The sequence below is a fragment of the Electrona antarctica genome (assembly GCF_951216825.1).
Source record: "Electrona antarctica genome assembly, chromosome: 10".
NCBI lineage: Eukaryota > Metazoa > Chordata > Actinopteri > Myctophiformes > Myctophidae > Electrona > Electrona antarctica.
Window position 1 is genome coordinate 25,071,086 of NC_136791.1, and position 15,162 is coordinate 25,086,247.

The 15,162-nt window shown below is 43.1% G+C and overlaps 1 protein-coding gene across 2 annotated transcripts in view; it reads left to right on the plus strand.

The window, feature by feature from the left end:
* The first annotated feature begins 1,400 nt into the window (after nucleotides 1-1,400).
* The window catches only part of LOC306930539 (apoptosis-stimulating of p53 protein 2-like), a 64,512-nt gene continuing 50,750 nt past the window's right edge, over nucleotides 1,401-15,162 (plus strand). For both annotated transcript variants that reach the window (XM_079511559.1, XM_079511560.1), the window contains exons 1-2: nucleotides 1,401-1,455; nucleotides 1,865-2,100. In XM_079511559.1, the coding sequence (XP_079367685.1) occupies nucleotides 2,074-2,100 (27 nt within the window). In that variant the 5' untranslated portion in view covers nucleotides 1,401-1,455; nucleotides 1,865-2,073. The remainder of the gene's footprint in view (nucleotides 1,456-1,864; nucleotides 2,101-15,162) is intronic.

Below are 15,162 nucleotides of genomic sequence, written 5' to 3' on the forward strand. Positions count from 1 at the left end.
GTGTTATGAGGATGCATTTCACATAGTATTTTAATGCATTTATGTAATGGAAACGAGCCATAGGCTTTCTTGGGTTTTTAATCCTCTTAGCAGACCTTAACTTTCCTGTGCTTTTTCCCCCCATGCAAACTGTTAATAAAATAATAAAAATATTCAATCAATCAATCAATCATGTTTGTATTGTTGTCTGACTGCCAGTGTGCCAAAGGCAAATGTTTTATGTTACATTTAATGGACAATAAAGTTGTCTTTATTTTAACCCTGTTCTACAAGGCTAGCCTTTTAGGCTTGGATCAAGACTGAGATGTATTTGTATTGATCGAGTCTAATCTCTCGAGAACAGAGGAACCGAACAGCAGATGGCGCTGTTGTTCCTTTTTTGCCGATCTATGAAAAATATGATGGTTGAACTTGATGGTCATAGATAGGTTAGGTATGCAAATGTATAATCCAATCGTTCTCAACCAGTGGTCCGGGGACCACCAGGTGGCCCCCATGCTAAATGATGGAGAGTTGGTAACCACATGGACCCTTATAGATAGTGTAAAATTAAACCCACTCTCAAGAGTTACAATTATTGTTAACATCTGCATTACCTAATTTTCAAGAAAAGAAGTCTACACAATTTCAGAATGTAGAAGAATTGTTATTTTGATCGACGTATGCCTGTTATCTCTCCTATGCCTGGTACCATAAGTGGACAAATTATTCTTTAGTTTGGGTCTGAGAGGCGCCTAAATCTCATGAAATATTCACGTCACGTGTAGCTCTGGTCCATAGCTTTTATTGATTGATTGAAATATTTATTAACAGTTTGCAGAATTACAGTACATTTCCAAGCACAAACTCAATACAAAGACTGTTAACTGTGAGTGGACGACCCAATTAAGCATTACACTTGTTTACAAGAGGGTCCACCATGTTCAATTCATCAAAACATTTAGAGACGTACAAATAGACACTTCTATATAGTCAAAGAACAGAACAGGAATTCATCATGCAGTTCATTGAGAGCTATGGACCAGACCAGAGCTAGGTCTCATGGTGGTCCGTGGCTCAAATGCAGAATAAATAATGGGCCTTGCTTGATGAAAAAGGTTGAAAACCAATCACTCCCCATCTCTACTGACACTGTCCTATCGAATACTAAATGTAGCCTATAAAACCTTATATCTTAATATCTTAATCTTATCTAATATATTTATTTTTTTTAAGAAAAAAGAAAAGAAAATGCATACATCTAGTGTGAAGGGTAAACGGGTCTAATAACAACAGGTCGCGACGACCCCTAGCACTATTTAGGAGGAGAAAAAAAGAAGCCTTGTTCAAAAAAGAGGCGTGGCTTACATTCCACTGTGGGATGAGTTTCCTCCCACTACGTCACTCACTTCGGGATAGGCTGCTGTGTGTGTGTATGTGTGTGTGAGCGGAACGGGCTGCAGCGTCCTACCTCTGGTAAATATCTACACTAAATGCTACCCATTATATCACCCATAGTACTTTTATAACAGTTGAATAGCCGAACTTAATGTGTGTGTTTCTATGAAGGCAAACAAAACAACGCGCTCGCAAAACAAGCCACGTAAAAATAAATACAAATTAAACTTCCAGTAAAAAAAAAAAAAACGATGCTCAAAACGACCGCTACGCAAAACTTTCTTTCTCGCCAAGAGAAGGCCTCAGTGTGTGTTTATAGTTTGTTTTTAGTTGCAACAAGTCCGCGGCGTAGCGTAGCCCAGTAAAACTAAACAACAATAGACGTATTATTATTGTTATCTCGTATTTACTATTCACAAAGATGGAAGCATGTTCTGTTGACTTGACTCTGAGCTAAGCTGCAGTGCATATTGTGTGTTCGGAACAGAACAGACAGGGGGACAGACAGACAGACAGCGTACAGGGAGGAGAAAGTCTCTTGGATACGGACGGGCTCTGCTCTGCTCTGGGATTACTGGTTGACCGCATTCTTCTGTCGAAACTCCGAGCCAGCCAGCCAGGGCAGGTGTGTCTGTACTGTACTGGGATCACTGGGATTCGAAACGTAACGTTCTCGGCCTGGAAGAGGAGAACTAAATGCGGTACGACGCCAAAATGATGCCGGTGAGTTTCTTTAATCTATTATTCACCACTCTACTAATTTTTTAAAGCCCCATTTTATTATAATCAATTTGGTGTGCTGGTGTAGCTTATATTGATGCCAAAGAACAGAACAGAATCTGATCCAAACTGTTCATTTTGAGCAGGGACATAAGTAAGTGGGACGGGATGGGACTGGGTTAGCAACTTATTACTTAAGTTGCTGTTAAATACCTTGATGTCATATTCGACCATGGGCCTAATATTGCCTCATTTGGTTATTAAACCGCTCTGGTGTCTCACGTTTGGTTTTGAAATGCTAATTTAGGTCATTCGGTGCTATGGCCGACTTGGTACTGTAGCCCAGGTGATATTTCTCATGTTAGCCTATTATAACATCCTTATAAAGTTTATAAGTTTATAATATAAACACATCTCGCGACTGAAAAGTCTTGGAAATGAGGCACTGTTGTACTTTTTGGCAAGTGACACTCTCCTCCTCGCGAGATGGATAGGCCTACATTGTATGCATATTGTAGCTGGATATTATGTTACAAGCCGGGGTGTAGCCAGTCTTGATCGTCTACCATACCTGGTTACTGGGTAGGCTATTTAAATTGACGTGGCTTTGTTGATACAGTTGCTACTTATCTGCAAGCTTCATATTTGCAGAATAAGTTTGTGTGTGTGTGTGTGTGTGTGTGTGTGTGTGTGTGTGTGTGTGTGTGTGTGTGTGTGTGTGTGTGTGTGTGTGTGTGTGTGTGTGTGTGTGTGTGTGTGTGTGTGTGTGTGTGTGTGTGTGTGTGTGAAACACCTGTGGTCTCCGAGGCTAGGTCAAACCTAACCCTACTCTCTCACTACTAGTCCTACAGAATAAATCCCAACTCCACACTTAACCTATTATGTAGGTTAACATGTACCATGGTTAGGCTACATACAACTTTATAGTTAAAGCCAAACTTTTAAGTTAAAGCCAGATGTGATTCCTGCATTGTTTTCAGTGATATATCCTGCATTTTCACCTACATGTGTGAAATGTGCAGAGATCGAGCTGCTATACCGCCCGCTAGCTATATTTAATTCAGTCCTCCAGGCTCCACGTGTGCATTTGCTGTTTTTGAGGGCCTATGCAGAGCTTTGTGTGTTTGTGTCTATGATGAGCACGGAATGTGTTCAGCTGATTGGCTAGCACGGAATGTGATGATGTATGATGATAAGAAGAGTGCCACTCACTTCACAGGAGTGTGATTTTATTATTATTAATATTGGAACCCCTTTTGGTGTTTCAAGCATTATGTTATACCTTAGCTATTGAAAAATAAAATCGTGAAAATGTGGCGCAAAGCTTTGAATATATATTCTTTCAGAGCGAACATTTTAAGTCAAATCTTTGCTTCTGATGGTCCCTAAAACAACATATTTTCAGATGTGGGGTCGGCGGCCAATTACATATATTTTTGAGGGTCCTTGACATGAAAACGCTTGAGAACCACTGACATAGTAGCCTCGGAAACCCAGACGTTTTTGACATAGAAACATGGGTTTTTCAGAAAACTGTCAGAATTTAGAAAGCATTTGTAGAATCGTTCTCAGGTCTAAATGGGTTAATATTTTATTTGCACACATTTAGTGTGCTCAGAGCACCCACCCACCAAGCTCTAGCTCTTAGTTCTACTAACTACACTAAAAGCCTTGATTTTTGGAAATGTGCCCATGTCATCACCAGTGCATCTGTTGCTTTTGCTGCAGTGCTAGTTGGCTCTCCAAGCACTTCTTTAGTATGTATACAGTGAGAGCAGGGAGTTTTGGTGTGTATGCAGTGAGAGCAGGGAGTTTTGGTGTGTATGCAGTGAGCGCAGGGAGTTTTGGTGTGTATGCAGTGAGAGCAGGGAGTTTTGGTGTGTATGCAGTGAGAGCAGGGAGTTTTGGTGTGTATGCACTATGCAGTGAGAGCAGGGAGTTTTGGTGTGTATGCACTATGCAGTGAGAGCAGGGAGTTTTGGTGTGTATGCACTATGCAGTGAGAGCAGGGAGTTTTGGTGTGTATGCACTATGCAGTGAGAGCAGGGAGTTTTGGTGTGTATGCAGTGAGCGCAGGGAGTTTTGGTGTGTATGCAGTGAGAGCAGGGAGTTTTGGTGTGTGTGTGTGTGTGTGTGTGTGTGTGTGGGGGGGGTTAACCAGCCTCTACAGCCTATACAGTGAGAGCAGGGAGTTTTTGTGTGTATATACCAAGGCTGAACGATTTTGAGAAAAAATCTAATTGCGATTTTTCTGACCAATATTGCGATTGCGATTTGACTCGCGATAATTTTTTTTTAAATCACACCCGTGTGAAGTAAGTGGTGCAACTCCGTGTGGGCGCCCCCGAGGGGGTCCCCGAAACTTCCAGACCCACAGGAACGTGCCCAGGGTGCCGGCCCGGTTTAGGCGAGCCGCCCCGCGTCCGAAACGGTCGAGAAAGAGTTACCGTGTGTGGGTCCCCAGGGGGTCCCTATACTGTACTGTACTGTACAGTCACTGCAGGGTTCCCCAATAGGCGGCCCGCGGGCCATTTGCGGCCCGCGGAGCGCCCCCTTGTGGCCCCTGGAAGAATTTCAAAAAAAGTGTTTTGTTTTGGGGGGGTGTCCCAGATATAAATGGCATTAAATGGGGGTCATTAGCCTATGCATGTCAAACTGGGCACCCCCTCAAGGACCACTGGTGGTCCCCGGACCACTGGTTGAGAACAATTTTTTATTAATGAATGAAAAAAAAAAAAACCCAATTTTTCACGCGTGCAGACTCGGCCCCCAGCCTGGTTCCCTAGTCAAAATATGGCCCTTGAGGAAAATTAATTGGGGAACCCTGCTGTACTGTAATGTCACACCCAAAATCATCATATAGGGCCTATACAGTTAGTATGTGTGTGTGTTAGGCTGCGCAACAGTGACACTTGGTTGTGAAAACCAACCAAATGCTATTTTCGTGCTCGGACAGACCCAGCCAGCCAGCCACCCACCCACCCACAGACACACAAAGCTCCATAATGAAGTGGTTGCACCACTTAAAAAGTAAAGCTTCAATTTAGTATTCACTGTGTCCATTTAAAAAGTAATGAAACATTACCAAATGGCATACCATTCATTTACTTTGTCAGGATTCACAGGATGTGAGACAGCTCAAAATAATGTAGGCTAACCAAATTGACCTGTGTTTAATTAACTACAATAAGAATGTGTGTTAAAATTGTAATGTTAGAAATAATTGTAAATAGCTCTCTGGATACAGACCATAAATGCAATGTAATTTTTGAGTGGTGTAAACCACTCCTACAACTGGCTTTTGTTGAGTGGTGTAAACCACTCCTACAACTGGCTTTTGTGTGCAGAAAAAAATGACCACGGTTGCTATGTTCAAAATAATTTCTGACGTAATTAAATCACACCCGGGTGAACTGGATGACCGTAGCAACCGTGGTCATTTTCTCTGCACAAAAAAAGCCAGTTGTGAAATCACATCCAGGTGTGATTTCATTACGTCAGATCAGAGCTGATCAGGGTATATAATACCTTACCTTATATAATACCTCACATCGGACAAAAACTCCAGGTGAATCAACTTCATGATCACAAATCATCACATCAGAAGACGAGTCTACCTAGCCAAAGATATTGCCGAGATAGACCCTCCTGACCAGACCCGATCTTTAAAGACGGTGGGAAGCCCAATAGACGAGACGGCTGCTCTTTGCCGGGACAGACCCTCCTGACCAGACCTGAAAATGATAGCTTTTTTTTTTACTTAACATATTTTTTTTTCAACTAACCACCAGAGAAACAGAGATGCTCAATGCTGAACTCAATAGCCTAGATCTAGGAAAGTGGTCACTCAGTTCACGCGGGTGTGATTTCATTACGTCAGACATTACGTCAGACCACAACTGATCATGCTATATAAAACCTTACACCACTCAGTTCACACGGGTGTGATTTTTTCTATTTAAGTGCAATTGCTATTAGGCTACAGTTATCTAATCATCAGAGCACAATATTGTGATTCTCATTTAATATTCACATTTAGATATTATGTTCAATTGATTTATTTGTTTTTGAGGGCAGTAGCCCCTCCTAAATCCAGTGCACGTATGTCCACAAACGTCCTACACAAACATTAAATTCCCATTGACAATTTTATGTCATTGTCTGAGCAAAGAAATAGGCCTAGTGTCTATTTTACGTCATGATGATGTACGATGATAAGAGCGCCCCTCACTTCACACGGGTGGGATTTTTTAACCAAATAAAAGCATATGCATTGCATAAGTGTAGGCTACATTTTGACAGATGTGATGACAGAATTAGGCTATCAATTATTAGAGATGATTTTGTCTGAGGTTTAAGACAAGCTCATAACTTTAACTTTAATGTTTATGAGCTTGTTGGCCGGCTATTTTCCCACCACGGGTCCTGGTGTAAGCTTTTTTTTAATGATGGCTCTCGGAGTCGGATCTCGGTACAATTTCGCGGACCTCGCTTAGACAAATCATTACAAATGTACATGCACCACAATGGGGACCGGTTCACCAGAATCGGGGACGACGACGACAATGTAGCATTAATAAAATAAACAGGGGACAGGACAGCAGGACAGCGCCCGTGCCATGCGAAGGTTTGTGGTGTTGCTGCGGGATGTTTTGACTGTCGCTGTACCATGACAGGTCTTGCACAAAACTCTCTTGTTGGACGGCTGTAACGTCAAAACCAAAATAATGCCATATCCCTGAAGTGCCTGATCTCTTTGGGATTAAATTGTGCGGACTTCAGAAAGTTTATTCGGGCTCCGCAGACGCTATGCTTGCATCTGCTCCTCAGCTGCTAGCATGGTAGCATTAGCAACGCACTGAACACAGAGCAGAGTAGACGTAAATGATGACTTTGTTTTGGGCACTGGGAGCGCGTGTACACATGCACTGCAGTCACATGCACTGCAGGGACACTTCTGATTGGTTAGAATAGAGAGCACAGTATAGCCGTGTTGTAAATACTGGATCAGACGCGCTCCGGGTTGATTATGATTTTTTTTTAATCGCAGCCTTTGCGATTTGCTAATCGCGTGGTTTCAAATCGCAATTTCGGTTTGAAAACGATTAATCGTTCAGCCTTAGTATATACACTTATACAGTGAGAGGCTGAGAGCAGGGAGTTTTGGTGTGTATGCAGTGAGAGCAGGGAGTTTTGGTGTGTATGCAGTGAGAGCAGGGAGTTTTGGTGTGTGTGTGTGTGTGTGGGGGGGGTTAACCAGCCTATACAGTGAGAGCAGGGAGTTTTTGTGTGTATATACACTTATACAGTGAGAGGCTTAGAGCATGGAGTTTTGGTGTGTATACAGTGAGAACAGGGAGTTTTGGTGTGTATGCAGTGAGAGCAGGGAGTGTGTGTGTGTGTGTGTGTGTGTGGGGGGGGGGGGGGGTCACGGTACCGTGTGTGAGTTTTTTAACTAGCCTCAGGTTTGAGTTTTTCAAAATGGTAAGAAAAAGGCAAAGACGTTTAGGGATAAGGGGTAAGGCACCGGCGAAAATAGGGCCCTTCTTTACTGTTCAGCAAGATGAAAAAGGATGCAGTTGAAAAGTGTATTAATAGGAAAACGCAACATTTCGGCATAGGACCTAAATGGAAACAAAAACCACAAAGCCTTTTTTTTGGTGTTAGACTGTACTCTGTTGCTGTTTTTACATTCTGTCACTCTAATCAACTATTCAATCAATGAAAAATCGGGTAGGTATGCCTGCCAGGCTGCCACCATCTACCAAAATCTCTTTGGTTTGTAGATCTGCTATTTTTTGGCGAATGTCCCCCCCCCCCCCCAGAATAGGCTTGCTGGGGTAAGATGAATCACAGTCAGTACATTATCGTTGGGTGGGTGGGTGAATGGTTTTGTCTTTTACTACATAGTGGTTTTAGCCTGCTGTGGGTGGAGGTGGATCAAAGGCCATACATGTCAGTGAAGAGTAGGGCTGTCACGATTACACATCAGTGTTGATTTTGTCGACTAAAACTATGAAAAATGTTCGTCGACTACCTTTTTTCACTGACAAAAACTAAATGGAAACTAAATGAAAACTATGATGACAAAAACTAAGACTAAATATATTGACAATTGCGTCAACAAATAAAAACTAGACTAAAATGTTAGAAAGGTACTAGTGGACAATAGATCCAGTATAAGTCATCTAACACTTGGTTGCATGCTGAAAATAGCCGATCTACATGCTCACAATGCGTCGCGTTGTGAGCTTGTAGATCGGCTATTTTCAGCAAGTGTAAAATCAGCCATTACGACGGAATCAAGGCCCGCCAAAATACCTTTCAGTCGACTAAATCAACTGTAGATTTAGTCGATTAAAATCTTATGACATTTAGTCGACTAAAACTAGACTAAACATTCCAGGTGACTAAAATGCGACTAAAGCTAAGTGAAAACTATTCAAGAGACTACGACTAAAACTAAAATCAAAATTTGCCGCCAAACACAACACTGTTACACATTTAAGTTGACGATTAATTGTCACACAAATAATTGCCATTATCAATTTAATTGTGCATTGGACATTGGAACGTTACAATTTGTAACCTTTTAGGCTTCGTAATCACAAATTGCACAGGGAACTAACTTACCGGTAAATATACAAACCGTGGCGGATTAAACCCTTCGTGGTGCTACGACCCGTTTCGGTGCAACCTTTGTTTACGAAACCTATTAAAGCCACACGGAAATGTTTTTATTTTTTTCTACATTTTTTTATTAATTATTATGTTCCAATGTTCAACGACAATTTAATCGTTCATCGCAATTATTTGTCTGACAATATTAATCGTGAAGTAAAGCATCATTATCGTGCAGCACCTCAGTATTTTGTGCACAGGTAGTGTCTCAGTGTGTGTGTAATATGTGCTCAGTGAGTCAGACCTCCCCTTCCAGTAAGTCATGTGGGGGATCAGCGTGCAACGCTGTGCATGCATTCATCATGTTGTCAGTGGAGACAGATCGGTGTTGGGAATGCCGTCTGCTTCAGGACCTAGGTCAGCTGCTCTGCTCTCACACAACAAGTCGTTTGTCAACGCCAGGCCAGCTACATTTTCATGGACAACAATATCAATATAAATTGTTACGGTGTCATGCTTTCCCATAATGTCACACGAGAACCTTGGCTGCTGCCCCCTGCTCTGCGTGCGTGTGTGCACGTGCGTGTGTGTGTGCACTGTGCGCTCGTGTGCTTGTATTACTATAGCCTACTTGTGAGGGCCACATGTCTCCAAGTATAGCAGCATTTGAGAAATGGACATTGTACAAGATAAATGTTGTTTTATGGTTGGACGAAAAAAACTCCTTATGCATGCTGTACCTACGGGTACGGGGGGACAGGTGTGTCGGATAAAATTAACTGGAAGAGTAGGAAAAAGCATCATGCTGCCACACGTGAGCTTGTAGGTGGGTAAAATGGCATTCATAAAATTACCTGAAAATGTTGATGTTCTAACACATGTCTGTCTGTCTGTCTGGGTGTAGAATGGTCGTTTAACTTTAAGTGTGAGCTATGGGCCAGATCAGCAGAAAAAGGGGCCTCCACTCTCCACACACAGCCATGTTTGACTATGAGGTATTGTCTGAGCTCAGTGTACAATATCCCCTGGTCCTGCTGGTACAGGCTACGCCATCGACGGGACGCCGGTCAGAATAGAATGCAGCAGCGTGGTAATTGCTGGCCGCGATGGTAAAGAGAGAGGGGCCACTGTTTTTGGAACACAATGAATGGCCTCTCCCAGCCAGCCAGCCAGGGGATCTTTACGACATGCTGTGGGAGTGGAAGGGCACCATTGTGTGCATGCCTGCTCTGTGGTAGCCAGGCAGGCAGCACCCTGATAAGGGATGCTTTTCTCTGTTATTGTGGAACCTTTTGAAGGGTCCAACAACACCCTCTACCTTAATTCACCCCCCTATCTCTCAGCCTTGTTCTTTCGACATGGATTGATGGATGCCAATATGCCACCTTTTCCTCTTTCTTCTCTCCTTGTGTGTGTGTGTGTGTGTGTGTGTGTGTGTGTGTGTGTGTGTGTGTGTGTGTGTGTGTGTGTGTGTGTGTGTGTGTGTGTGTGTGTGTGTGTGTGTGTGTGTGTGTGTGTGTGTGTGTGTGTGTGTGTGTGTGTGTGTGTGTGTGTGTGTGTGTGTGTGTGTGTGTGTGTGTGTGTGCGCGCCTTTCAAGCAGGTGAAAGTTTGTGCGCTCGCCTGCCTGGCCGGCCTGCACTTTCTTTCAGTTGTGGTGTGTTGTTCTCTTTGACTGCACACGTCTTCTTGAGACTGTAAAATGTCAGGCTTAACACCATACCACGACAATCTATCTGTTATGAAGGTGGGAAAATGAGGTAATGCTCCGGGTAGGCAGACTTTAGAGTGTGTGTGTGTGTGTCAACAGAAACCTGAGCCGCTGGCTTCCTCTGTAGCCAGGCACAGGCTTTGTGTTTACTCTGTTGGGGTGGGGGGCTCTCTGTGGTTGTTACGTAAGCAGCACACAGTCACATCGCCTGGACAGGGATACTAGCAGTGTTTCCATGTCCGCTTACTATAAGCCATTTTGAGCTCCTTTTTCTGTAAAGTTGCTTGTAAATATTGGTCGTTGTGGGTTGCGGTTTTAATGGGTTCGTTTCTAAAGTGTAGTTGCTTATTTGGGCTTGTTCCCCTCCCTGTTGCTTTTTAAACCAGTGGTTCTTAAAACATTTTCATGTCAAGGCCCGATCTACAACATCACAGCGCGTCCCATCGCAGACCGCTGTGAGCTTGTAGATCGTCTGTTTTCAAATCGTGGATGTAATGGAGCTCAAGTGGTAAAACTGGTCGCTTCTTTTGAGCTTGTTTTCATAGACCCGGTTGCTTATTTCTCTCATACTAATCTGGCACTAGATACTGGGCAAATGGACGCACGCACTCTAAGGCCGGTGTTATGAACCGGCGTCTGCTTTTAAGAAGAATGTATTATAAAAGTCAAACCCATTACAGTGGTGGATGTAATAATAACTCATAACTCTGGGACTGGTACCATTTCCATAATGGCTACGTTGTAATACCCGACCATATACTGGTCTCTTAAGTGCTGTGCTGTAATAATTTAATTGATGTAGCACTGATGATTTAGCACTTTTGAGATTAGTTTCAAATGTAAAGTGCAATCTAAATAAGAAGGTAATGATGTGTTTATAATAAGACTCAGCACAGAGCATCCAGCTTTTGTCATGAAAAATTAGTTCAGTTTCACTCACCATTTTTGCTCTTACACTCTAAATAAATGCTAAATGAAATAATGTCTTTTTAAATGCATACATGCAGTCTGTGTGGTCCCTCGATGGCTCATTCCTGCAGTGTCGCACACAAACCTGTTCTCCCAACGAGAAAGACAATACACATCACAAGAGTCACCCGAGCAGGTATCAGTTTCCCTGCCTTAGAAAAGTGACTTTGACACCTGTGAGGAATCCAGGTGAAAACACGACTTTCTTTCTTTAACCTCTTATTATAAATTATAATTAGGCCAAGTTCACACGCTACACAATTTGAGCGCCGGATGTCCACTCTCTAAGACATGTATTTATTGGTCGCTCCCTGAGCAACGCCCTCTGGGCTGAATCTGTGTTTGCTCCTTGCTTGAACTGTGAACCGGTGAAAAGTTGACCGATAAGGCGTGTAAGGGCTAGGTTTTTAAAGCAGTTAAAGCCACTTGGTGCCAGAAAATGCTGTTGTGGCCATGCTTGCTTGCTGACCCAATGCTGACTATATACGTGCCAATAAATATACGCTACTATATTTATTTTGCCTTAAAATGTTGTAGGGGGAATGTTCAAAGATATTTCTTCTCTATATGCCAACAACAAATTAATATGCATTTGGCCGCGGACACCCATTTTGAAAATATTTAGTTCCAGGTGGGTCCCATGAACTGTTAACTCCCATACAATATTTTAGTTGTTAAAATATAAAGATATGCTACAATATGGTATGGATAAAATCTAATGTCACTAAATGTTTGACCAAATACCAGTATCAATACTGTGGGGATTACTATTAGGAAACTAGAGAAACGGCTGGATGGCACTTACACCCGCCTTCTAATGAGAGCGCAAAATCTGTCTTGGAAGAGCCACCCATCGACTAATCACTAGTCCGATCCAGAAGAACACAGTTTGCCGGCCACTGCTACAGAGCTGACAATGAGGTTATATCTTCCCTTCTTCTCTGGAGTCCTGCCTCAAAGCAGACCAGAGGTAGAAAACTGTCGTTCCCTGATGTCATCGCTAGGGACACAGGCATCAGTAAGCAGGAACTGGGGATGGCAATGAAGGACCGGGAAGTCTGGCATAATATTGTGAAATCCACGATCTCGACCACGGTCGAAAAATGATGATGATGATGATTGCTGCTTTCATACAGTATGTACTCGACTAGATCTTTTGATCACCAGTAATGCCTATGTAATAAAGGTGAATGGGTAAAGGCGAATAATAGAACTATTGTGGATACATGTTATAGTTTGCCTATAGATATTACAAACTTCTGGACGATAGTCTCGTATATCATGGTGTGGATATAAATAATGTCAGTGTATTGCACATTGCTATAAAGGACACACAGTGTTTGAACTCTCCCATCATGTAGATTAGGAACAGCAGCATACTGCACGCTGTGAGGTTAGATTATAAATTTATACCCTTCGTGTACTGCAGTGCAGATAGTGACTTGCTGCAGTTTCAGCATGTCTGCTCCTGCATGTCTTCCTAAATATTGCAGCCAACGGGAGAACTGCATGCCCCCCCCCCTCACCCCAAATGTTCTGTCCCATGCATTTTATTTGACCTCTGACCTTTTCTAACTTGCCCCTTCATTTCCCCCAATGAGGCAGAGAGAGAGAGATGAAGAGGAATAATGCATATAGCTGACTGTAAGCTGGGTTATTTTATTTCTTTATTTTCTTTGCCATCATGCCTTTTTGAAGGTGTACTCTGTGCTGGAACTGTGTCAAGTCTTGAGGCACAGTGTTTTTGCCCCGGGAGGACAGAGAGGCTTCTCGCGGGGGTATAATACGGGACGAGGAGATCCTGCCGCAGCATTCTCCGTGCAGGGCGCAGTTCTCCTCATAAACTCACAGTAATCACATTCAGAGGTGACTCGCTCAACAAGACTTGGTTGGCTCGATTGCTTACCACAGCAATATGTGTAATCATGGAAAGTGAGTGTGTGTGCTCATGTGATGGGCAGAATGAGAATAACCCCCCCCCCCCCCCCCCAGGCAAGCCCCTCAGCCATGGTCAAGGACAGCGAGGCCTGGGCCGTGGCTCAGCGGTCCAGGCACCTTGGCTGGTAATCCAGTCTGGCAGTGTGCCGCGGGTTCGACTCCCGATCCCGACGGCCTTTACTGCATGTCATCCCCCCATCTCTCTCCCCATTTCATGTCAGCCTACTGTCTGTCCCTCCATAAAAAATATAAAATATTAGGCGAAAGCCAAAAAAAAAAAAAAAAGGACCGGACGGCCGCTGTCGTTGTATCGTGTCGTTCCCGCTGCCTCCCAGTGCTCGGTAAGCCCCAGCATTCATCTACAGTGTGACTGCTGTTGTTTGTTGTCACCCATCCATATGCATCCATATTTTGGCCATGTCATTATAATGTTGAAAATGAAAATCTTCACACACAAACAATCTAATAACATTTTTCTGTAGTCTCTCTCCTGACATTCTGAAATAGTCCGACACTGTTTTCTCTGCTCCTATTACAAGGTTAATTAATAATTTCTCTTCCTCATTTATATGACTGCTTATTTACAGTTTACTTGATGGGGACAGATACTGTACACACAGTCCATTGACAGACTGAGAATAGCCAGTAAGAGAGTGGCGACACTAGCGTTGACTCCCATTGTAACAATGGAATGCGGAAGTGCTCATTCTTCTATCTCAATGGGATGGTTCCAATGTTTGGAACTATAGCCCATAGGCACCCGCTTTGCGGCGAGATCAAAGCGTGTCGCCACTCTCTTACTATTCCACTCGGAGAATAGCTATCCAATGCGAGTGTCAAAGTGCTTAATAGCCCATTAATATTGTAACGGTGAGGTAGCGACGATTTAGTAATGAGCCTCTAACTGTCTAACATCAACGTTTTTAGATTGCGCTTGTAATGGCGGTGGACTCATTTCATTGACGGGACCACTGGCGAGCCAAGCTCTTACCTAGCAACGGGGACGCTGCTAGGCGGTGGATATACCAGCGAGACCATCAATAAATAATAATGAATCAATAAAGTTACAAAAAGAGTGAGTTTAAACCGGGAAAGCATCCTGTGTCATTTTAGATTTTAGCGTTGGCTATTCAAAAATATCAGATATACAAGCTCACGGCGTGTCACTTTGTGCAGCGCTGCGAGCTTGTGCATTTGCTATTTTTTGACATTTTCGAAAAATCTGGAAAGTGTTTGAGAACTACTGATTTTAGAAGGCATTTGTAGAATCACAGATATACAAGCTCACAGCATGTCACTTTGTGCCACGCTGCAAGCTTGCAGATCTGCTATTTTTGAATAGCAGAGAAGAACTACTGATCTAGAAGGCATTTGTAGAATGGGCCTGACAGGTTCTTAATGGGTTCAAGCGGATGCTGTCCCTAGACGGACTGTTGTGAACACTGAGGAATGATAGTCTTTAGTATGACCCGTCCAGGGAATTGAACCCCGACCTCCCAATCTTAGGACGGACACTCTAACCACAAGGCCACTGAGCTGCCTGGTAAACATGAGTATATAAATACCAAACGAGCATTAGACATACGGTTGTTGCAGCAGTGACTTTTGTTTTTATGTATTTTTCTATTTATAGCTGCATCGATGTTTATTCCCTATAATGGGCTTTCATTTGGTAATGAATGGGCCTGATGCGGCAGAGTGATTGAATTTGGACCCGTCGTGCGGTGTTTATTCTTGGCGGCGTGAGATAGGAAACTGCAGCGGCAGACAGTTCTGAACGCTCTTTTATTCTAACTCGATAAGAGGGCAATCGGGTTTACACAGCGGT